The following is a 24,479-nucleotide window of genomic DNA, read 5'->3' on the forward strand; positions in this document are numbered from 1 at the left end:
AACTATATATATATATCTCAACACCCTCATCCTCCTCATTCACACATATACTTATCTTACCCTTCTTCCTCATCAGCAATGGCTCTTCTTTCCTCATTTTCTAAGGTCTCCATCCTTGCTTTGTCTCTGTCCCTCCTTGCTTTTTCTTCTCTGGCTCGTGATTTTTCCATTGTGGGTTACTCACCGGAGGACTTGACCTGCATAGATAAGCTCATTGCTCGCTTTGAATCATGGGTGTCGAAACATGGCAAAGTTTATAAGAGCATGGAAGAGAAGCTGCATAGGTTTGAGGTGTTCAGAGAAAACTTGAATCACATTGATGAGAGGAACAAGGAGGTGAGTAGCTACTGGCTTGGGTTGAATGAGTTTGCAGACTTGAGCCACGAAGAGTTTAAGAGCAAGTACTTGGGATTGAGAGCTGAGTTCCCCAGAAGTAGGGATTATTCTGGGGAATTCAGGTATAGAGATGTTGCTGATTTGCCGGAGTCTGTGGACTGGAGGAAGAAAGGAGCTGTTACCCATGTCAAGAACCAAGGTGCATGTGGTAAGATCTCTCTCTCTTTCTCTCTCTCTCAATCTATGTGTTTCTTGTGTGTTGTTATGTGATGTTGATTAAGAAGCTTTCATGGTGAATGTGCAGGTAGTTGTTGGGCATTTTCAACAGTTGCTGCTGTTGAGGGCATCAACCAGATTGTGACAGGAAATCTAACGACACTGTCAGAGCAAGAGTTGATTGACTGTGACACAACCTTCAACAGTGGCTGCAATGGAGGCTTGATGGATTATGCATTTGCCTTCATAGCTTCTAATGGTGGCCTACACAAGGAGGATGATTACCCATATCTAATGGAGGAAGGCACTTGTGAGGAACAGAAGGTAAACATACAGACTGACTTCTAGTCTCAAGTTTATAGCAACATAGCAGAAACGAATCCAAAAGGTAGTTTTTGACCTGTTACATTTATTGTTATCTACAGGAAGATGTGGATATTGTGACAATTAGTGGTTATGAAGATGTGCCAGAGAAGGATGAAGAGAGTCTCTTGAAGGCACTCGCTCACCAGCCACTCAGTGTTGCTATTGAGGCTTCAGGCAGAGATTTCCAGTTTTACAGCGGGGTAAGCAGTTTACTTCTTTTTGGCTCATCTTCTTCTCAATGCATCCTGAAATACGACTACAACACTAATTTGGTTTTGCAGGGAGTATTCAATGGGCCTTGTGGAACTGAACTGGATCATGGAGTGGCTGCTGTGGGATATGGATCATCAAAGGGGTTGGATTACATCATTGTGAAGAACTCATGGGGACCAAAATGGGGTGAGAAAGGGTACATAAGGATGAAGAGAAATACAGGAAAAACTGAAGGGCTCTGTGGTATCAACAAAATGGCTTCTTACCCTACCAAAGATAACTGATCAATCGTTCTGGGCTTCCCTGCTAAACATAAATGTCATCATTCATTTTACCTATGTTAACCCTTTATATTTCTCCTGCTGTTTTTTCTTTTTCCTTTTTGTTTTTCATTGGATTGGTGAAGCTTAATTGTGTAAGCTACTGATGTTCATCAATAAAATTATGGAATTTCCAGACAAGTACCTAAAACAATCAAAAGAATAGCAGCAAAGTTCATCCTTTCTAATAAACACAAGAGAAGTGTGTGTGTGTGAGAGAGAGAGAGAGAGAGACCTAAAAAAACCCAAACAATTGCAATGAAGTTCATGCAATTTCCAAAGCATAAAAGAAACCAAAAACAATGGTACAAGAGAGAGAGAACAATCAGAGCAAAGTTCATGCAATTTCTAATAAATACAAGAGAAGCCTAAAAACAATCAGATGGAGCAGCTCTTCTTATGTATGCAAGGAGTTTTTCAGCATTTTCTTTAATTTATTGATACTAAAACTTCAGCATAAGACATAAGTTCCACAAGGACAAAATACCTTGTGCTACATGGGTTGAAGGCTCCAATATAAATCAATTCGATAAAAAATAGTAGTAAGAATTGACATTAACTCAAAACTTCATTGTATTTGAAGACACAGTCATAAAGCCGCCCTCCAAGGAACTGGGCAACCTCTAGATGCTTCACCTATAAAGAGACAAGGAGAAAAGGTAAACAGAGACCGTCAGAAAATTAATGAATCTCAGTTAACCGAGTTTCTCAAAACAACAAGAACAATACGAGTAAAATCATTACCATTCCAATTTTGAGTGAATCACACTTAAATTGAGCATAAAGGTTTGTCTCTATTCCACGACCCTGCCAAAGGTAACAGAAGGTCAAATATACGTAAGTTGGGAGTTTGAGCCTATTCAGCAATTAGCAATTAGCCATTATTTAATCAATCCAAGACATAGACGATATAAACAGAAAGGCTATCAATATCTTTAGGTTACAGTTCCTATTTGATCATGAGTTGTTTTTTCTGCTCTAGAGTCTAAATATCCACTAACTCATCCTCTGAAAGACTCAAAACATAGTGTGATCTAAAAAACTTTCCCTGCACAAAATTTTGTGATACTAGTTATGCCTTGCCAATGCCAACCTCTTATTTGAGAAGTCATTTAAAGTGGGGAAATAAGGAAAATGTTTCATGAATCTACTGGCTGCTTACCATTCCTTCCAATATGACAAGGTCAGCATCACTAGCCAGGTAGGCAAGCTCTTGCGATATTCTTGTAAGATCAATAACCTGTAATGAGGGGTAAGGAGAATGAGGTTATTATCATATAACTACGACGTCCAACAAGTTTTGGACATCAGAGAGAAAATCTCCATTTGTGACATAAATAAAGGGCAGCAGTTTGAGTTTCTTACCGGTAAATCATTACCAGAATTGGCAATCAAAAGATTAGAAGTATCAACACCCACCAGCTGCCCATTTTCATCCTTCAACTGGCAAATCACAATACTAAATTTCAGACTAAGCAAAGAAATGTTCATAATCATGGATGTGTAAGAAAGTACTCTTCATCACCTTTGCTATTATCTCAATTAGTTCAGGGTAAGTTACATCATTGATTGAAGGTAAATCGTTAGCTGCCAAGACAACCTGCATTAAGTCAACATAGAAACCATAAAAATAGTGAATAATAATCTGGATAATTGATACCAAAGAAACTCTGGAAATGAAGGTGGTGATTTAGTACTTGGAGACCAAAAATGAAAAACATTACCATGTGAGATTTGAGATAGTGTCACCAAAGATGGATTACAAATTTGCTTGAGTATTTTATTTATTTATTTTTATGATAGGCCCTTTTTCTTTAGTTCAAAATTTTCCCTCCTGAGCATTGAACTTGGAACCTCCTTCATCTCCACCAAACCCTTTGCCGCTTGAGATAGGCTTTAGGGGTCAAATTTGCTTAGAATTGAATGACTTATTCAACCCAAATCTCCCCCCAAGCACAAGGAAAACAAAATTAAGTTTGAGTCAAATAAATTTCTTCTCTCTTCATTCTCTAACTTTATTAATCCTTCCACACAAAGAGAAGTTGTAAATGTGTGAAATTTTTATATAATTTTCATTATATTTTTTTTTAACTTCATGGCTTTCCATCATAATCAAACAAGAAATTGCTATTCGATAAAAAATAAAAAATAAATCCTTTCTTTTGCAATTTCCAAGATCTAAATGGAGCACAAGTTCAATAACTAAAAACATGAGAAAGACATGAGAGATGCCACCAATTAAGAGCAAGAGGAGGGAAGTCATCTAAGATGGTTCCACCACTGTGGGTAACAAGACAAGAATGCAGCAATATAGTACAGAGGAGTGATTTAATTCAGGTTAGGGATTCATGTAGTCAATCTCGAGTGGTTGAGATTTATACTTTTTTAGTTGAGTTGAGCTAGTAAAATAAGTGTTAATGTATATTAGACAAGTAACCTGATGTCCATGTTTGATAAATCAATTTTGAGAAGTCAGGTAAACAATAAACACATTTTTCTTTTCACTCTTTGGAGTTTATTGATTGCTCAGGGTGGGGAGGCCTCCGCTTTGGGTACAGAGTTTTTTTTTTCCCTTTGCCAATTGGTGCTCTCTTATACTTTCTGAATACCAGGGATATGACCCCTTTGTTGTTGGGCACCTTTTAATATATCACTTATTCACCTAACAAAAAAACCAATGAAAACTTTTTCTGGTTTGACACAAAGTGAACAATTAAAAGTTCAGTCATTCACTTATGTTGAACTCATGTTTTCCAGAAGGAAAAACTTTCCCACTTTCAATATCAGGAAGAGCTAGATATCATAAAGGCAACAGGTTATGAATGCAAACCTGTGACCCACATCGGAGTAACTCTCTTGCAAACGGCAAAATACCCAAAATGATGTCCGCACCAGAATTATCAACAAAAATTATTACCTGTCATGAGAGATGAATGAGCTGATTGGTGCAGGTAAAGAAGAAACAGATTAATGACTTCTTTACTAACATGGATAAATTGAAAACTTAATTAGAAGTAAGAGGCCATTGAATAAAATAAATCACATATGGAACTTACCTTTTTCCAAGATTTTCTACTCCATTTCAGTTTAAAAGAGTCCAAATCATCAATAACCCAAGGTCGAGGGACAAGGTTCTGACAACTAGCCAGAAAGGACATCCCATCCTTTGAGAAAACCTCTGCAAGCTTCAAGAAGCAGAAAAAGGAGTGATATAACAATGGAAGTGCTACTGAAATTGTTTGAATGTTTAAACCTATTTCTATACTATTAGAAAAGATTTGTACAAAACCCAAGAACCAAATGATATAAATTCATCACTACCTAAATATTACAGTGTTATAAAAAAATTAAATAAAAAAGAAAAGAAAAGAGGTCCATTTCACAATAAGTTGAAAATTACAAAGTAAGATTAATAATAAAGTCTTCCAGTTATGATGGGTTTAATACATTTTGAGGCACTCGAGAATAAACCTCCAAAAAAAAAAGAAAAAAGAAAAAAAGAAATATAGCGCATAGTAATTGATTCACATAACATTCCAGCTGAAAGCTAAAGTTACCTGTGCAGAACCAAGATCAAATATGTTCCCCGCAAAAATCCCTCTAACCAGATTCTCCAAACGCTTGCTTTCATCTTCAATGGCATCATTAAGATGAACAACATTCTCAAATAGGGATATAGCCTTAGCGTTCTCTTCATCCTAGTTTAATCACAAAAGAAACACTTATTTGAGTAGAAATAGAGATACACAAGACTATTTCCAAGCTTTATGAAACCTAACACAAACCAACCAACCAACAATGTTTGGCCTTAATTCAGGACATCCAAAAAAGAAACCCAAGAGTACTCTCCAAGATTTAACATCCAAATAACATATCAACAGTTACCTTAACTTTCTTGAATATATCTCTGAATCCCAATTCTCTAAGAACTTGTTCGCGAAGCCTGCAGAGAAGCTAACCCCCCCAAAAAAAGTATGGAAATTCAGCCTTTTCACAGTAAAATGGTATCATCCACCAAATCTGACTGTATATTATTTGGTAATGTAGTTTCGAAAATTAAAAATAGTTGTGATTTCATATTTAGCTTACAACGCAATCAGGTGGCCCACCATGACTTTCAGGGTCCTTCTTAAGGTCCTCTAGTATTTCGGAGTACCTTCCACAAATTAAACACAAATCACAACCAATCAGGCACAAACCATAAACCAATCAGAAGATCTGACATTAACTATGATCATGCAATTTTATATCAAGAAAGATGTATCACTCCTACTGAAGAGCAGGCAATCACATTCCATGTTCTTGGTGACTATAGTTATTTATCTAGAATGCTATTATGGAGCCCTTGTCATTAAAATGGTATCATTTTAGAATTTTTGATATGAAATCATATTAAGAAGAGAGGTTTTCTCTTCATGGAATAAAAACCACACATCATAGAAGTAAAGGAAAACACCTTTGAGCAAATTTTTCAGCTTTAACATTAGCATCAGCAACAGTTCCATCACTCTCTGCTCGTTTCCTGCACCAAACCATAACAAAACTATTGAATATGATGTTTTCCATCACATTCTAACTCTAGAAGGCAAGAATGCATGATCTAATAACAGCACCAGCATAAACAACACGGATTATGAAATTCCCACATGCAACTTGTACAAAATCAAAAGCTCCCATTCGATTAAGTTGCAGGAAGATGACAAAGGATTTTCAGTAACCAACCATAAGCAGGTCCGGAAGGAATCAATCATAGCTGATTAGTAAGCCATGGACTCAAACAAGATTTGATAATGGCTGGGTTCATGTACTTATACTGTAAGAAATTAAGTTCTAGAAATAATCTAAAGTGAAGTTGCCATGGTTGTGGTAATGGTAAGATGCTTCTAGATGCAGGCGGAAACAGCAACTACCCGAAATCCAGACATGAGGGCGCTGCTACATAGGTGTGTTTTGTGAAATTATTGTCATATAATACACACAAATTACAGGCTTGAGTTTGTTTAACAGAAAGGCACCAGGTGCTTGTTCTTCTTTCCATTTGAGAGAAAATGGAGGGACTTTTGGAATCATCCTACATAACAAGATGACAAATCCATGCCTCATCAAGAATAAATTGCAGTAAGAGTAGTTAAAGTTGCTGTTCTTTGGGCACCAGAAATGGGAAGAACGGCATCAAGTATCAAATGGGCTAGAAAGAGTAGCAGCGTATTCTGGAAAAGGGTATACCACCCAACCCATCAAGCAAATAAAAAGGCAAAAAATTATCATTTTTCCTCAAAAGGGTTTGTTAGAGACGATCACATTGATGCCAAACACCCAACAGCCTAAAAAATTCAAAGAAAAAAAAAATGGAAAAAGAAAATGAGGATGAAAACGAGAAACCTGAAAGAGGGGATGGAATTGAGGAAAAGATCAATCCAGGAAAGCTCAGTAGGGGTTGCCTTCCGGGGATTATCAGAGGGGAATCTATAGGGAATAGTGCATGCCCTGTAGTTGGATTCGATCGGAGTCAGTAGCAAAGGGAAGGCCACCAATTCAGATGAGCTCTCCATTGTTCTCCTTCTTCCCCTTTCCCAAATGACCCAAAAAACTTAATCCAGTTATGGGAATCAAACCCAGAAACCTCCCAATTGAATGAAGGGTGTTAGAGTAAGGCAAGGCAGTGACGCGTCCCAAACGGGTTATTGATTACCACGCCCCACAAGGGCCACAACCTAACAACCCCCCCTTCAAGGGAATTGAGGAGAAAATACTATTGCCTTTGTCCTTCTGTTTCTGATTTTTATTGCCCCGTTTTAACGGGGTCGAGTACCATCACAATCTGAAACAACCCTTTTCATACTTTCCAAAGATTTTAACATTTCTTTTTCCTTCTTATTTTGACTCGTTCAATTTATTTCTTTGCATTTTTCCTTTTTGGGTTTACCTAAATGTAAAATGACAGAAAATTCCATAATGAATATTGAGTACGTATCTGCTAGCTAATACACTCAAATCCTTGAACCAAATTCTACTGTCAAATCCATTAAGCACAAGGGGGAGGAATTTGGGTGCCACTGTATTTGACTCTAACGTTTCTACAAGAGGAAGTGGCATGCTTCTCCCCTGACGAGAGGTCTAGGTGAACATCTTGGAGGTAAATGTTCTGGCATGGGGTCCCTCTGCTACACTTCAATGTCACCGCCACTGCAGATAATGAGGTCCCTCTTATGTTCTTGAAGTATATGTCACTCAGCTTCACTCTAGATGGTGCCTGCACTTGAATATATATACATGTATAAAGCATTTGTATCAGTGACTCTTGGCAATTTATTTCCACCTTGAAATGATAAAACACTGTTAGGGGGGCTCCATATATTTATTTCTTGGGCACAGGGCAATATTGTTGAAAGAGAACATTGTGGAAGGCTTTGTTTCTTGGTCTCTGTGAATCAATATTTCCATGGCATTCTGGAAAGGGTTGCAAAGTTGCAGGGAAAGAGAGGATCTCACCTTGGAAGCACAAGACATGAATGGGCAATATGCTTGATCAATTATAATGGGGTTGGTCACATTGTTCATGACGATGTTCTCGAATGTCATGTTGGTTGCTTCACTGCTATCTGGAGAGTTAGCCCATGTCTTGATCCTGATGCCGTTTGTAGTCCCTGTCATGGTGCAATCTTTAACCACAAGCCCACTTACATCTTCTTCATTAGGATATTTTCCCAAGCTTCCAACACTGAAATATGAAACCAAATGTCAAATATAACTGCTTAAAAAGGCATAAAATTATGATTAAGAAAATAGAAATAGCTGTGCCTGATGCCATGGCCAGGTCCACAAGTGATGCTTGTGATAGTGACTTGAGAATTTCCTTGTCCAACAGAGATGCAGTCGTCGCCAGTACCAATAAGGGATCGAGAAAAATAAACGCCAGAGCTTCGCTCAATGTGGATGCCATCAGTGTTGGGACTGTTTTCTGGGGCAGAAATCTTGATTTGGCTACCTTTGAAATTATTGCATTCTACGAGAGCTATGTGAAAGAACTTGCTATTCACTGAAGTTATACCTCGAACAACCGTCTTGTTCATTGCAATAAACTTCAAATTCTGAAAGAAGAAAATGTTAATCATTATTAACTTCTTCTCAAAAGTCAATTCTCAGACAATCAGAACCATTTGAGATCTCCCTATCCTCATTATGAACATTAGTGCAGCTTATTGAGCCTTCTTGCCTAATCCATTAGAATCATATGAACCCATAGGATCAATGTAATTTATTTTCATTTTTCAGGCTCCCCTATCTTGTCTAGTTCATGGGCTGCCATCCCAAGTCCCTAACCCATCCTATCCATTGGCAGCTGAACATGGGCTAGTGGAAGCACTTTGGTATGACTTTTTTCTACAGAAACATTGAGAAGGGATTGGTGATGAAACATACAGTGGGAAGAAGTTTGCAGTTAGCATTGATGGGGCACTTATTGTATGGCCAGGCCTCAACACCTTGGCCATCAAAGGTCCCTCCACCGGTCAAGGTCAGACCCTTCATCCATCCAAATTCAATCCAACCCGCACTGAATCCATATTCAGACAAGTCTGTTGTAGCCTTCAAATAACCCTGCAAGTTAATTTCTCAAATCTGGTCCTCAACAAAGATCATGATAGAAAAAGATGTGAAAATATATAGATGATTCAAAAAGAAGACAAGCTAGGAATGGATGAAGATCTGAGTCTTGCCTTCATCACAACAGTTAGAGATGATACGCTGTTGCAAGGACCTGCAAATGTAATGGGACCAATCATATAGGTCCCTTTCGGTATCAGAAGTTTTACTTTACCTGTTGAGGCGCAGGCCTCCTTCCATGCTGCTGTGAAGGCCTGGAATCACAAGAAATAGTTGTATGTTACCTACTATCCTTAACATAAAACCATATGATCTTGGAACCCTTCACTTGGATATTGAAATCTAAACTCAGTTCCAGTTAAGCCAAGGAAGAAGTTTTTGCACCCAATGACCTATATTCAACCAAGATGGAGATAAAGAGATTAAAAAAAACAAAAAAAAAAAACTAGAGACTCATGACTAAGAATGGAAACCCATTTAGGATTAATCTCTGCCTGAGCTGGCTGAATAATCAGCAATTCTAACCCATTAACCTGATTTCCCAGAGATTGTCAGCAGGGAAATTCTGAACTAAAAGGTGACCCAGTAGTCAAGCAAGACTCTTCTATCTTTCCAAGCCCACCTCAAATTTTCTAAGTCATTTCAAATAATAATTGTAGTATAACAAAACAAGAAGAAGAAAAATGACAAGAACAAACTCTTCTATCATCAGTGTGACCATCTGCTTGAGCACCAAAGCTCCTGACATTAAACAGGTGAGTGTTGGCCCCCTTGAGTTCTGCAGGGCTTCTTTCTAGCATTTGAACACCATTTGCACCTGAACTTGCTAGTCCTAATCCTCTGCCATTAACGCAAAAGAAGAAGGAAAGCACATAGAGCAGTTTGATACCAATTATGTCAGTGCCCATCTTCCCTTACATATACATATGAAGTGTTATTTTTGTCTTCTGAGAGTTGGGTTTTCTTCTTCTCAAAAATTAATCCAGGGGTTTGTGTTGGTCTGCAAAAAGATTCAGTTAAGAGTAAAATAAAAAAAGGGCGCGCTTTTAGATTGTAACTCCCACCCCCACTTCCACCACATGATATATTAAGTGGTTATGGTTTATCAACCGCTACATTCACATCTTCACCGCCTGTGACCCCATGTTATGAGAAAACCCCACCTCTGATTTTTGTTTCTTTTTCAAAATTTCATGGGTTTTCTTGATTCTTAAGTGGGTTATCTTGATTGGGCCTTCATGAATTCGCCCTAACAGGAATGTTATCCTACAGTCCTTGCCTTGGCAAAAACGCTGCGTTTTAGCCCCAGACGCAAGAGAATTTCAATCGTGGAGCCATCATGAAAGCCATTTCAAAGCTGAAAGGCATGAAACCGCCGTTGCGTTACGTGGCTGATCCATCCCCTCTGGTTAACGAGTTCGCCAACTTCTGCCATCAATGGGACCTTCACAGAGCAATGAGAGCCATGGATGCTATGGAAAGACATGGAGTATTTGCTGATGCTATCACGTATTCCGAGCTCATCAAGTGCTGCTCTGCTCGTGGCGCTGTCCAAGAAGGAAAGCGAGTTCACGAGCACATTTTCTGTAAAGGGTATGAGCCCAAAATGTTTGTAGTCAATACCTTACTCAACATGTACGTGAAATTTAACCTCTTGGAAGAGGCCGAGGATCTGTTCGACGAAATGCCTGAAAGAAACGTTGTTTCTTGGACTACTATGATATCTGCCTACTCTAATAAACTCAATGACAAGGCCTTGAAGTGCTTGATTCTAATGTTTAGAGAAGGTGTGAGACCAAATATGTTTACTTACTCTTCAGTTTTGAGAGCATGTGATGGGCTGCCCAACCTTAGGCAGCTCCATTGTGGGATAATCAAGACTGGGTTGGAGTCTGATGTCTTTGTTCGGAGTGCTTTGATTGATGTTTACTCAAAATGGAGTGATTTGGATAATGCATTAGGTGTTTTTGATGAAATGCCCACTAGGGATTTGGTTGTTTGGAACTCAATCATTGGGGGGTTCGCTCAGAATAGTGATGGTAATGAGGCTTTGAATCTTTTCAAGAGGATGAAGAGAGCTGGTTTTCTAGCTGATCAAGCTACTTTGACTAGTGTTTTGAGGGCATGTACTGGTTTAGCTCTGTTAGAATTGGGGAGACAGGTCCATGTTCATGTACTCAAGTTTGATCAAGACCTAATTCTCAACAATGCACTCATCGATATGTACTGCAAGTGTGGCAGCTTGGAGGATGCAAACTCTGCGTTTTCTCGTATGGTCGAGAAAGATGTGATATCTTGGAGCACAATGGTTGCAGGTTTGGCCCAGAATGGTTACAGTCGACAGGCACTGGAATTATTTGAGTCAATGAAAGAGTCAGGGTCTAGACCGAATTATATCACAGTTCTTGGGGTTCTGTTTGCCTGCAGTCATGCTGGGCTGGTAGAGAAGGGATGGTACTATTTTCGATCAATGAAGAAGCTTTTCGGGGTGGATCCTGGAAGAGAACACTATGGTTGCCTGATTGATCTCCTTGGGAGAGCTGGGAGGCTTGATGAAGCAGTTAAGTTAATCCATGAAATGGAATGTGAACCAGATTCAGTAACATGGAGGACTTTGCTGGGTGCCTGCAGGGTTCATAGAAATGTGGATCTAGCTATCTATGCAGCCAAGAAGATCATAGAATTGGAGCCTGAAGATGCAGGAACCTACATACTGTTGTCTAATATATATGCGAATACTCAGAGGTGGGAAGATGTGGCAGAAGTGAGGAAGACCATGACTAACAGAGGAATCAGGAAAACCCCAGGTTGTAGCTGGATTGAAGTGGATAAACAGATTCATGTGTTTATTTTAGGAGATACATCACACCCAAAAATAGAAGAGATTGTCCAGCGTTTGAATGATTTGATAGAGAGAGTAATGGGAGTAGGCTATGTTCCAGACACAAATTTTGTGTTGCAGGACCTTGAGGGGGAGCAGAAGGAAGATTCTCTTCGATACCATAGTGAGAAACTGGCAATCATGTTCGGTCTGATGAACTTGTCAAGGGAGAAAACAGTTAGAATCAGGAAAAATCTAAGGATTTGCGGAGATTGTCATGTGTTTGCAAAAGTGGTATCGAGGATGGAGCATCGGAGCATTGTGATTCGGGACCCCATCCGGTACCATCATTTTCAAGATGGAGTCTGCTCCTGTGGGGATTATTGGTAGCAGAAGATGCAGAGCATGAGCTTGCCAAAGGAAATTCTTTTGTTGATGGATATGACCATCCATTGGCTGAACTGATCCTGGATTTGATTCTGGGGCACTAAAGATTTAGCTTATAATGTAATAAGGAACAATCAAATGTACCACAGAAATAATCAGATAGCCATCAATGAAAAAAACTGCATCACAGGGTATTCAAATGAAATTTTGATACCGATAGTTTGCATTGATGGTAATTTCAAGTCCCTCCACATTCTTCAAGTTGCCGATCAACATCCAGTTGTGAATTATGAGTTAAATACTTATTTGTTGGTACAATGTACAAACCACATGTGAGGATGATCATGTTTATTTTGCATCACATGTAAAATTCCAATACATCACTGAGAAAGATGTTATTTCTAATTCTGATCATCTCACAGCAAGGTGGAAACTGGGAAGTGAGGCTGAACATGTCTATTAAGAGCTGAACAGGCGTCTCTGATTCCTCACAATTCTTCTTTGCGGTCTTCATCTCTTGTATGTTCGTTGAAAGATGCATAAGCTTTGATTATCGACTCATAGATCTCAATTCCTCTCAGGTACTCAGCCTGGTTCAGAAACTGCAACAAAGTGGAACATAAGATGGTCAGCTCCTCAGGGTGAAAGAAAAACAATGATCTTCTACTCAGGCTAACCTAACATATAGTTGCAGTCATGCACTAAATTCAGACAATCATATAAATGCAAGATTCTATCTGCATTTTTTGTGCAAGTGTGCATATTGATATTGGAAGACTGATGCTACATGATATAAATGAAAATAAAATTATATGTTTACCTCATTATGGTCATGAAGTAGAATAGGTGTGTTTTTCATAGGGGAGAAGCCAATTGCTGGCAAGCCCAGTTGCCGGAAATAGCGAGCATCAGTTGAGGCAGGAAAGATCTCTGGCCTTCCAAGTTTTTCATTGACTTTCTTCACAGCTTCTTCTAATAAGGTCCACCATGGATTAGAACTGTCTGTAGCTGTGAGGACTGGCTTCCCAAACTTGTCATACACTGAAACCTTTTGCTTAAACTGCCCAAGCTACAAATGTTGTTAGGGGTGATTGGCAATGGAAAAACCACCTCAAGTCCTGAAACCTAAAATTCTTAAACCAATGGTTTACATGTTTAAACGGATCTAGAATCATATTTTTAACAAAGACTGCAAACAGAATGTGCAATAGTCTGCAAATCTATACTCGGTACCAACATAACACACCCAGGCTGCCTTGCCACCATCAAAGGGTTATCATGGACCAACTTTAACTAGACCAAATAAATCATTCCATAAGCACCCTTTTTCCTATTGCACACATCAATACCAACAGCCAAACAAATGCAATAAAGAATCATCTAATTCCACACCACCCATAGGTACAAACCACTGGCAACTAGTTCTTGTGCCACATACAATTTGCAAATGGCAACAACAACAGGTTTGTTCCTTATTTTAAATGAAGTAAGCATGTGGCCTGGTGTAAAACTCATCATCCTAAAGTTTATTCTTTATCAAGTTTTGTCCTTTCTCACATTTTACCAAATGACAGTAACTGAGAAAATAAAAAAAAAGGTAGTGGGATGGAGAGAAAGAAGCTGGTGTATATAGATATACTGATCAAAGACCTAAATATCCTCTATCTATGTTTTCCAGTGTTTTAGTAGAAACGTTCAAAAATCTTTAATTAAAGAAACATATAGCAAAGGAGATTAGATAATCCTCAGCCATAGCCATTTAATCATCAATAATCCATAGGCTCCCACATTAATTGCAAACATAGCTTTCCAGGAACAACAAGAAAACTGTTTCCTTCTCATGCTGCTAAATTTGTTACCAAAAAGGGAAAAAGAAAGGCATCCAGTGGGGTATATTACCTCAAATGTCATGTTCCGTGAAGCAGGTGCCCATTCCTCAGCAATCCGTTTCTCCAAGGATACTTGATCAGCAGTTGGTGGGATCCGGATGTCAAAACCAGCCTCTGCCTCAGAAGGCTGCAAGTTCATGACAAAGCCCTGATGGACAAGAAAGAAATACACATGCCCTTAAGCGTGAGAAACATATCACCATTGAATGTCAGTAACATGGTTGAGGATTTCAACCAAATAACAAACTGTAATACAAAAAACAACTATCTGAAAAAGTTGATCACTTTTGCTCCTTGTCATTGAATGCATTCTTGCACAATACCACTAGACATTACTTGGAAAAAAGAATTAGAATAAACACACAAGATATAGCAAAACAACGAAACACATTATGAATGTCTAACCAGATGCAATTAAATTAACTTCTCTAATTTACAAGGAAATCAGATGTTTGTGCAATGAGGCTTATGGTTAATATCTTGTGGTGTAAACAAGAGGTAGTGCCTGCCCTAAGAGCACTTCATTATAGGTCATACTTATCACCCCTTATGGTGTTCATGCAATACCTTAAATATGATACTTCCGAGTCACTGGGTTACTCCTTAACTGGTCTACAGTACATCCCAAGTCTGAATCATTTCATAGAACTGATTGAACCAATATCAAAGCAACTTCATAGAAGCTTGGGATTGGAAAACTTACAGTTGGGGATGGTGTGCCAGCCTTCAGGAAAACCATATTGACCGAGATAACCTCGCCTTCACTCTTCAAACCCGACTTCACCAAATCAAACTGTGCTGCCCGAAACCTCCTCACACTCTCAATGCTCTTCAGAATGTTCTCCATGGCAGTGTTGTCATACAGCTTCGCCCCGTGTCCGGGAGCTCCAGTAGCCCTGATTACCAGCCACCACGGACTCCTCTCCGCATAAAACGCCCTGTAATTCTCATTCGGAGAAGCCAAACCTGCTCACGCAGATTAAGAATTCATCGAGAAAACAAAGTTCTCAAATCACAAAGCTTGCCAACATCCAATTTACCTTCATCAAGCACTATTCCAACATTCATCTTCTTGAACTCATCCGAATCAGCGAATTTCTCCGCGCCGTCGTGTCCGCCAATCTCCTCATCGGGAACAAACGACAAGTACACTGTTCGAAGCGGCTGAAATCCAGAACTCTTGAGCCGGCGAATGGCTTCCAGGTACTGCAGACCAACACACTTCATGTCCTGAGACCCCCTGGCGTAGATGTCGCCGTTTCCATCAACATGAGCATCGAACGGAGGGTGAGTCCATTTATGATGCTCAGCCGGAACAACGTCGGTGTGGGAGTTGAGGAGGATGGAGGGGAGATTCGGGTTAGAGCCGGGCCATTTGAGGAGAACAATAGGTTTCCCCTTGACGAACTCGAGGGTTTGGGAATGGAGAGAGATGGATTGAGCTTGAGAGACGATGAAATCGGCAGCTTCATAGTAGTTAGGGTTTGGTTGGGCAGTGTTGATCTGGAGGTAGCGTTGGAACCTGGAGACGATCGAAGAATCATCATCTGCTCCGACTGTGGAGAAGAGTAGAGATAGAATAAAGAGAGCATAGAAGAAGGTGCCCATGGAATAGCGAGAGCTTCTGGCAGTCGGAGCCTCCGCCACTGCTGGATGGGCGTAGAGCTGAAGCTGCATCCTATCTGAATAAACAGTCGTGCCCTCAAACTCACGCTCGCTCATATCTGAAATTGCTGAGGTGGCAATTTGCAATTTAAAATAACCTTTTTCAAAATTTTGAAAAATTTGCAAAAAAATATCCTTATTTTTGGTCCAAAGATAGGAGTATTCACGCTCACTCAAACTCACGACGTATTTTCATTGACTTCTAATATACCATAAATATTATTTTAAGATCAATAACAGTTTTTGCATTTATTAGGATAATTTTGTTCAAAAAGATTATGGGAAACTTTCTATGAAAGTCATAAACATAATACTTCTTCTAAGGAATTTATTTCTACTTATACAAGAACTTATTTTATATTTAATAAAAAATTTGCACCAATTACTAGAAGAGAAAATTTTTTGTACAAGCTTGATCGATTCTTGATTGGGAAAGCCTAATCAATTCAAACGGTTTAGGACATCTTTAATCAATTAAGCAAAAAAAACAGCTAAAAAGGCTTCTGATTTCGGTTTTATTCTTCCAATAACTTGAGCACTTTATTTAAAAACTTTTATAACACATTTTTTGAAAGAATTAAGTGTAAGATTTTGAAGTAAAATGCAAATTCATCAATTTCAAAGATAAAAAGGTCATTTTTGAGCTTTAAAGGATGAATGAAAACCATTTGAAAATGCATGAAAATTATTTTATCCTAAGTGCACCCATAAAATTCATTTTACATAGATTTTTAGACATTGAATCTTTAATGATTCATTTATTCATGATAATTGAATCTTTGATGAACATACTTACTTAACCTAAAAAACGTCACTTGATTTAAATATATCAGCATACTTAACTTTATTTCATTATTATCAAAGCATGTTTAAGAGAACCCTTGGACTAACAAATCTTTATCTAACCGAAATGTCTCTTTTCTTATATTTCCTTATAAATGAATTGTTTTTCTTTCTCGCTCAAATGTGGCTCTATCACTCTTTCTAAATTCTAAGAACCTTATTCTCCAATAATTGATGCATAGATTATGTGCTCGAACGAAAACATAATTTAGTACTTATAGTTTAGCATCAATCAATTATATAAAATGCATGCCTATAAAACATACGGGTTAAAAATGACAGGTAAATTATATGATTTAAATGATAAATCCATCCGATTTACCTTGAATAAGTGCTAGCACTTTAGTTTGTGAGTTAAGGTTTGTTTTGAGCTAAAATATGAGATCAAATAATATAAAGAATGCAAATGATTGAACACTCATCAATCAAGATAGAAAAAAATGATCAAACAAGTGTAAAATATAGACAAACACGAAAGATGAGTAATGAAAGTTATAAAGAAAATCGAGAGAGCATGCAACTACGTTGGAAGGGTTTGGAGTTAAAACCAAGCCAAAAAAATGGAAGAAAATGACTATTAGGATTTATTTGGTAATTATTTTTTAAAATAATTATTAAGAACAGTTTTTGAAATTGTTATGTAATTTTTATAGAAAAAAATTTATTTGAAGACTTAAAACGTTTTTAATCTATTTTTAATATTTTAAAAATAATTTTTTATATTTTATATTTTATAATTATTTCTTAAAACAATCCTCAAAGTAAAAATAATAAAAAACAATTAAAATATATTAATTGAAAACACTTTATTTCATCTTTAAATAATTTTTTTTATTAAACATTTTTTTTCTGAAATCTGTTTTGAAAAAAACAATTCAGACTCTTATTCACTGGCAGATATCTTGTGTTTTTTTGTAATTATTTGAGATAATATTATTTATTTTTGGATAATAGGTGAAAGATCGAGGGAACTAGGTAAAAATGGGTAGAGGGAAATAGAAGAAGAGGGGCATTTTGAACACGTCAAATTAAACCTTCCCCAAGTAGCCCATCATTTTTATTTTGTTTTTAATATGGGCCCTCGATTTCTGTCGAATTCGGCGATTTTATCGCAGATTTTTAGATTTATACTGTTTTTGATTGGATTTTGATTTTATCAGGTAGTTTCATGGCCGGCGGGGCGCCTTTCACGCATGGGCAGCTGGTCAAACGGGAGATTGTTAGAAAGGAAGAACGACGATGGGGCCTGGGTTTTGTCCCCTGGTCCCTCACGTGTGAAAAGGGTGGGCTTCACTTAGGTCCGTTTTGTCCTTGTAGGCCATATATATATAAAATGAAAAAAAATAAAGATTATAGTAAATAAATTAATTTTAATTATTTTATTCTTAAATTTAAATAAATTAGTTATTTAAAATAAAAAAATTTAATAAAATTTTAAAATCTTATTATACTAAATAATTAATTAAATATAAACAAAACATAAACTTATAAATATTTTTAAATAAAAAATAATTATTATTTCAATATTAAATATATTTTTAAATAATGCATATTATCATTGCTATATTTTCTTAAAATTATTTTTTTTATAAACATGACTAAATAAATCTATATTTTTTTCTTATTTTAAAAAATCGATGAAAATAATTATTATTTTAAAAAGAATTATTTTCTATTTCATTTTATTTTAAAAAATTATTTTTAAAAAACAACAACAAAATCATATTAAAAAAATATTAAAACAATATAAAAACATGTACGAGGAACCAACATGTACGAGGTGGAAGAACTTAACACAACTATTCAGCATTTTCCTTAAATAAATTAATTTATTATTTTGTTGTTATATAAATATAAAAAAAATGAAAAAAAAAAATATTAATTGAATGAGAGACCAGAATTTGAGTTTCCAGAAGGGGCATAACGTACCATGTCATCCAACGTTGGCATACCTGTAAATTTGGTTATTTTGTTGTTATATAAATATAAAAAAAAATGAAAAAATAATATTAATTGAATGAGAGTCGAATGGGCATTTACGAGTTTCCAGAAGGGGCATAACGTCCTATGTCATCCAACGTTGGCATACCTGTAAATTTGGAAAACTCCAGTGTCAATTCAAGAAACCAGGATCCACAGCGAATCCCGACTTTGAAGCTCCTCCCTGACCAGACCACAAATGCAATCCCTTCTGTATATATATATATTAAATTCATTTCCATCGGTCGTTCTTCCAAGAAACCAGAGGAAAAAGGAAAAGGAAGAGGCGAAATGGAAGAGTGTATGAGAGAATGTATGAGGAAGCTTGCGCTCTGGTTCACGAGAACCTTCAAGCCGATCATCACTCACGACGAGCTTGTTCCGATCATGGACACGCTCGGCTTCGTGGCGCTTCCTCACGCCGGCTCACCTGCTTGGAAGGAGTACGTGTACGTCGCCGGCGGATGCCGCTACCTTTTACCGGCGGAGACTCCGCTGCCGCTGCCGCCGCGGCCAAGGCTCCCGTACCCTAGGATCGACGGCCTCCACATCTGCACTTACCGCGCGTTCATCGATGCCGTTAACTTCTACCTCGAGATGAGCAACACTTCTGATCTCTTCCACATTCGGTACGCTCCTCTCTCTCTCTCTCTCTCTCTGTCTTCCTGATTTCATTATTCTATTGCTATTTTCCATTTTCTATGTTTCTGTATATACTCAGTTCGTTTTCCTTTCCGCGATTTGTTCTGTTTGTGTTCTTGGCGCTCAAAAGCATTTCCCTCTCTGTCTTTCCGTGTCAGTGATTCTCTGTGAACAGTTTCTGTACCGATGACTTTTTTTTTTCTATTTTTTTAAATAAATTAATTTTTTATATAATAAATTGCAAAATACGAGTCAGAATTATTTAAATTTGCCACCTGCTCTTAATTGTTTATTTAATTTTATCTTTTTTTCTTATTAGAATTATAAATAGAAAAAAATGACAAGTCAATGTCATGGAAATAGGACCTGTTTGGCTCATTTTTCTTAGAAGTATAAGTTGACTTATTGACCTTTTTTTTTCTTTCTGTATTTAGTTCTCTTACTGGTGTGAACTTATGCCATTACTATTTTTCTCATGCATAGTCAAGTTATTAAAGATACAATTACGAAATTTATGTCAATTAAGAGTATGTTTGTTCTTGAAAATTTTGAGGAAATTTGTCAGAAAATAAAATAGTGAAAAAAAAGAAAAAAGAAAAAATAATTTAAAGTCATTAAATATTTTTATATTATTTTATTTATTTATTTATAATTAAATAATTTAAAAATAGGTAAATTTGTAATTAATTTTAATTATATTTGATGATTTTTTTTTTATAATAAAACCAAATATGAAAAAAAAAAAAATCATTTTCCTTGTTATTTCATAAAATCAAACATAATATTGAGAAAAATAGACAAGTATTAATATTAATTTATGATCATTTAGTGGTAGATGACAGAGAATGAGAGGAATAGATTAAATATAGCTTTAATGTAAATATTAGTTTTAATGAATTTATTTTAGGCTATGTTTTGTTGGTTCTAAAATAATGAATTTATTTTAGACTGTTTGGTTTCTGTTTTTCAATTCTTGAAAAACAAAAAACACAAAAAATTTGTTTGGGGAACGGGTGTGTTTTTATTTTTTGTGTTTTCTGTATTTTTAAAAACCATTTTTTTTTATAATAATAAAAAGATGTTTTTATTATTTTTTCATTATTCAAATAATAGATTATTTTTCGTGTTTTATTTATTTATTTTGTGTTTTTTTAGTTGCTTTTTATGTTTTCATAAAGGTAAGTTCCACGCAACCACCACACCCCCACCCGCAAACTCTTTCTTCTTCCTTATATTATTGAAATTAATATATTTACATATGGTTACAAAGTCATCATTTGTTTAAAAAAATTATAATTAGTGTAAAAATTTCAAAATGGAATTTTTTTTTAAATTTAAATGAATTATGCATATAAAAATTATTTATATATTTATAATATCAAATTAACCAAAGAATGTCTTTATTAATTAAAAAATAACTTTCAAAAATATTTTTTGTTTTATTTATTTTAAAAAACTTTTTTATTAACTTAACCAAACATGTTTTTTTTTCTTGAAAACAAAAACTGCTTTTTAGAATTCAGTTCCCAAACACAATTCTTAAAAACTATTTTTCCAAAACATATTTCAAAAACATCAACCAACTCATAGTTTTTTCATTTTTGAATTCATTATAAAAGACACTAAAAAAAATCATATATAATTATAATTAATTAGAAATTCATATATTTTAAATTTATTTTATCTTTAAATTGATGAAGGAAAATAAATGAAATGAGATAAAAAAATGTATAAAAATAATTTATTAATTTTAAATTTAACTTTTATTTTATTTTATTTTTTCTTTTCTTAAACTTTTTACAACTTCTTTCTTCCACATTTTTTCTCCAATTTTTTAAAAACCAAACATAACTTGAATGTGTTGATTTGTAAGAGAGAAAAATAATAAGAATAGATTTACAAGTAGTTGATAATTATGGATTTGAATTATTGGCAGGGGGATGCCGCTCCATCGGATTTATGACAAAAATAAGAAGTGGAGAAGGATGGAGGAGGAGGACAGCGTATTTGTTTACAGAGACGGAACATTGGAACAAGGGACATACAATACGTACAATGTGAGCAAGAGCCCCAACAACAGTAGCAGCAGCGGCAACAGTCTCAAGCGCAAGTCAAAGGTGATCCGTAACGAGGGTGACAGCAATGTCTCCCTCACTGCCATTGTTCGATTAAATGACATCATTGTTTCATAGTGGTTTTTATGGTTCACACCATAAACAGAAAAAGAAAAAAAAGAAAAAAAAAGAGATATAGACGTAAACCCCCCACCATACAAAAATATTCTGTTGGATTTCCATATCCATCATTTCCTTTCCTTTTTTTTTTTTTTTTTTTTTTTTTTTTGGGGAATTCTCAAATTCTCTCTGTTTAACGTTTTATATTTCACCTGAATACATTGAAAAAAAGTAAAAGAAAAAAAAAAAGAAGAAAAAACATAATTCCCTAAATTTACTTCTCATCAGCTGTTTCCTTTTCTATGGAGTTTTTGTATTAAGAAAATGATTTATCAAATATTTTTTTAGAAAACACTGTAAATTATATTTTTTAATACTGATTTTATTGTTAAGTGAATCTTCTAATATTTTTCAAAAATTTAAAAATATTTCTTAAATTTTTATTTTACTTTTTACAATTTTCATTTTGCTTTTCCAAAATGAGAACTATAAAACCTTTTCCAAACCAAACAAAACCTTATTTTTCTTCCGATTGGAAAATTATGCTTGACCTTCAAATGCTATTTTCAGCGTTCGACAAGGAGCATGGGGAGCCCAATCCCACCCCAATCCAACGCAAGGATCATAAGCTGAGTTTGGTTGGGAGCTTGGGCTTCTTTTGGGCTGGGCCTGACGCCGGTCAACAACTTAGACGGGTTGAGCGGCCCGATTCACAGTCCTTCCATATTCAGCTTCCCTCCAAAGCATAAATTGCTTGACCATATAAAGAATGTCCTCATCAAATCTTACTTCAACAAGTGAAACCACTTGTAAACTGAAGATTTAAAAAAAAAAAGGGGAATAAGGTATGAACTCCATTCACAACTCAAAATTTTATATTAGGGTTAGAATGCAGCACTGAAAAGACACTTTTCGATATCATATGGAACAATGTTGGCCAGTCACGAAATGCCACGCATTTAAAAATAGATTCATTATTTTGTATCTAGTAAATAATCTTATAATTATTTAGGTCTCGTTCCTTTACATTTTGATCTTATTTCATTGATTCAAATTTTACCCTAATATGAGACCAAATCGATAGCCTAGCATTTTCCATGAGAAGTATGATGGGGGCATCTGCATCTGATAATTAGGACAAAGTCTGTAATCAGAACCCAGACTTTCCAGCGCCAAAATTTGATTTGTAGACGGCCGGGGTCTTATCCCAATCCCGTCTTTGGACTTTCTCAAAAGAAGAGCCTTCCAAACAAACAGTTTTAATACTTTGGATTCTAATACCAAGGCTTTCCGCTCTCTTCATTCTCTGTCTGCCACCACCACAAGTACAAAAACAAAAAGTCCCAACTCTCAAAGCCAGCCCTGCTCTCAAAAATGGAGCCAAATGAAAACAAAAAAACAAAAGAACAAAGCACCCCCCTTCTGTCTATCTGGTGGACCAACATAGCCTTCATCTCTCCCTCTCTCTCTCTCTCTCTAACTCTGTGTTAATGTGAACTGAGGATTGTGGAGTCAACTTTTGCCAAAATTAATTTTCTTTTTCCAATGGAGTTCTCATGTAGCCGGAGATTGAGGCCATTTGGTAAAGAAAAGGAGGGTCTTCTTTAGTCTTCAGAAGCTATCTACATTCTACAATCCCCATAAGAAAAGGAAAAACAAAGAGGGAAGAAAAGGCGCCTCCTCAGGCTCAACTCAAAATAGGCTTCTCAGAGGCTTTTTTCTATCTCAAATGGGTGCCCTTCAAGCCATGGTTGTTTGCTTGTTTCTAGTGCGTGCATGCACAACCAATGCCCAGGTTGAGCAATGGAAGTCTGCCACTGCAACATACTCCAAAGAAACAGATGCTTCAATCATAACTGGTACTTCTTCTGCCTCCTCCTATCTTCCTCCTCTCTCTCTACATTTCTCTAACTCAACTGGGGTTAAAAGTTTTCAAGAGTTTCTTTCTGTTTACTATTGCAGAAGGTGCTTGTGGTTATGGGGACCTTCACAAGACCAGCTATGGAAAGTACAGTGCTGGACTCAGTACCATGTTGTTCAATAGAGGCAGTACCTGTGGGGGCTGCTTTGAATTGAGATGTGTTGATCACATCTTGTGGTGTCTCCAGGGGAGCCCATCTGTTATCCTCACTGCCACAGACTTTTGTCCACCAAATTTTGGGCTTCCAACTGATTATGGTGGCTGGTGCAATTTCCCCCAAGAACATTTTGAGATGTCCGAAGCCGCCTTTGCTGAAATTGCAGGGTTACATGCTGATATAGTTCCAGTTCAGTACAGGAGGTAACAAAACAATTGTAACAATAACTGAGATTCAAAGATTCAATGCAATTTAGTTGAAAAGTTCTTTTCCATTGAATTCTTTCCTAACCTACATATTTTTATTACTTTGTGTAGGGTTAAGTGTCACAGAAATGGAGGAATGAGATTTACAGTGAGTGGGAATTCCCACTACTATCAAGTGTTAATCACCAATGTTGGGTTGGATGGAGAAGTTGTGGCAGTGAAAGTGAAGGGATCAAGAACAGGGTGGATACCCATGGCAAGGAACTGGGGACAAATCTGGCAATGCAATATTAACCTTGAAGGACAACCTCTATCTTTTGAGGTGACAACCAGCAGTGGAAAAACACTCACCTCCTACAATGTTGCTTCAGGAAATTGGAGATTTGGTCAGACATTTGAAGGGAAACAGTTCTAGAACTTGGGCAGGGGACAGAAACAAAAAGAAAGGGCTCTTCCAAGCATAGTTTCTGAAATTTGGGCAGCAGCTTGAAGCTTACAATTGTTAATCATGAGTTCATCACGGCTGAAGCTCTAAACCTTAAAGGCATGCTCACCCACTCATTCAAGGTCAAAAGTGACGGAAAGTGGAGAAGAAAGCTGAAGAACTAGGAATATGAGGTCCCAATTTTGTCTCCTTTTGATATACTTCGAAGAAAACATGTATCATAATGGAATGTGTAATCATTAAAAAGTAAGCTAAATCTACCTTACCCTCAAATCTTCTGCTATGTTCTAGCT

General features: G+C 36.5%; 7 protein-coding genes across 8 annotated transcripts; 4 read left to right on the forward strand and 3 right to left on the reverse strand.

Annotated features, from left to right (window-relative positions):
* The first annotated feature begins 20 nt into the window (after positions 1-20).
* Positions 21-1,592, forward strand: LOC104877917 (cysteine protease XCP1). Its single transcript, XM_010647397.3, has 4 exons — positions 21-544; positions 641-876; positions 978-1,118; positions 1,200-1,592. The coding sequence occupies exons 1-4, from the start codon at positions 79-81 to the stop codon at positions 1,413-1,415; spliced, it is 1,059 nt and encodes a 352-aa protein (XP_010645699.1). The 5' UTR covers positions 21-78; the 3' UTR covers positions 1,416-1,592.
* Positions 1,593-1,820: 228 nt separating this feature from the next.
* LOC100265775 (damage-control phosphatase At2g17340) lies at positions 1,821-7,293 on the reverse strand. Its single transcript, XM_002283073.4, has 12 exons — positions 6,834-7,293; positions 5,908-5,973; positions 5,541-5,607; positions 5,337-5,405; positions 5,009-5,149; positions 4,508-4,636; positions 4,282-4,368; positions 2,977-3,051; positions 2,817-2,894; positions 2,614-2,691; positions 2,196-2,258; positions 1,821-2,087 (listed from the first exon to the last, which is right to left on the reverse strand). The coding sequence occupies exons 1-12, from the start codon at positions 7,001-7,003 to the stop codon at positions 2,007-2,009; spliced, it is 1,104 nt and encodes a 367-aa protein (XP_002283109.1). The 5' UTR covers positions 7,004-7,293; the 3' UTR covers positions 1,821-2,006.
* An 89-nt stretch (positions 7,294-7,382) lies between these two features.
* Positions 7,383-9,964, reverse strand: LOC100243609 (exopolygalacturonase). Its single transcript, XM_019218958.2, has 6 exons — positions 9,755-9,964; positions 9,170-9,310; positions 8,874-9,050; positions 8,253-8,542; positions 7,944-8,172; positions 7,383-7,704 (listed from the first exon to the last, which is right to left on the reverse strand). The coding sequence occupies exons 1-6, from the start codon at positions 9,962-9,964 to the stop codon at positions 7,477-7,479; spliced, it is 1,275 nt and encodes a 424-aa protein (XP_019074503.1). The 3' UTR covers positions 7,383-7,476.
* A 431-nt stretch (positions 9,965-10,395) lies between these two features.
* LOC100265928 (pentatricopeptide repeat-containing protein At2g03880, mitochondrial) lies at positions 10,396-12,469 on the forward strand. The gene has a single exon (XM_002279938.4). It carries the CDS (start codon positions 10,396-10,398, stop codon positions 12,265-12,267), a length of 1,872 nt encoding a protein of 623 aa, XP_002279974.1. The 3' UTR covers positions 12,268-12,469.
* On the reverse strand, positions 12,459-15,916 carry LOC100260562 (uncharacterized). Of its 2 annotated transcripts, none has more exons than XM_010647388.2 (5): positions 15,194-15,916; positions 14,857-15,119; positions 14,164-14,301; positions 13,085-13,324; positions 12,459-12,866 (listed from the first exon to the last, which is right to left on the reverse strand). In XM_010647388.2, exons 1-5 carry the CDS (start codon positions 15,873-15,875, stop codon positions 12,753-12,755), a joined length of 1,437 nt encoding a protein of 478 aa, XP_010645690.1. In that variant the 5' UTR covers positions 15,876-15,916; the 3' UTR covers positions 12,459-12,752. The 2 variants fall into 2 exon arrangements, with proteins under 2 accessions (XP_010645690.1, XP_002283140.2); XM_002283104.3 differs by having other exon boundaries at positions 13,085-13,333; positions 15,194-15,908.
* A 2,809-nt stretch (positions 15,917-18,725) lies between these two features.
* Positions 18,726-21,630, forward strand: LOC104877901 (uncharacterized). Its single transcript, XM_010647339.3, has 2 exons — positions 18,726-19,270; positions 21,220-21,630. The coding sequence occupies exons 1-2, from the start codon at positions 18,729-18,731 to the stop codon at positions 21,473-21,475; spliced, it is 798 nt and encodes a 265-aa protein (XP_010645641.2). The 5' UTR covers positions 18,726-18,728; the 3' UTR covers positions 21,476-21,630.
* A 409-nt stretch (positions 21,631-22,039) lies between these two features.
* Positions 22,040-24,459, forward strand: LOC100255490 (expansin-A20). The gene is made up of 3 exons (XM_002283109.4): positions 22,040-23,316; positions 23,420-23,738; positions 23,853-24,459. The coding sequence occupies exons 1-3, from the start codon at positions 23,187-23,189 to the stop codon at positions 24,154-24,156; spliced, it is 753 nt and encodes a 250-aa protein (XP_002283145.1). The 5' UTR covers positions 22,040-23,186; the 3' UTR covers positions 24,157-24,459.
* The last annotated feature ends 20 nt before the right edge of the window (positions 24,460-24,479 follow it).

Source organism: Vitis vinifera, chromosome 3 (genome assembly GCF_030704535.1).
Source record: "Vitis vinifera cultivar Pinot Noir 40024 chromosome 3, ASM3070453v1".
NCBI classification, from domain to species: Eukaryota; Viridiplantae; Streptophyta; class Magnoliopsida; order Vitales; family Vitaceae; genus Vitis; species Vitis vinifera.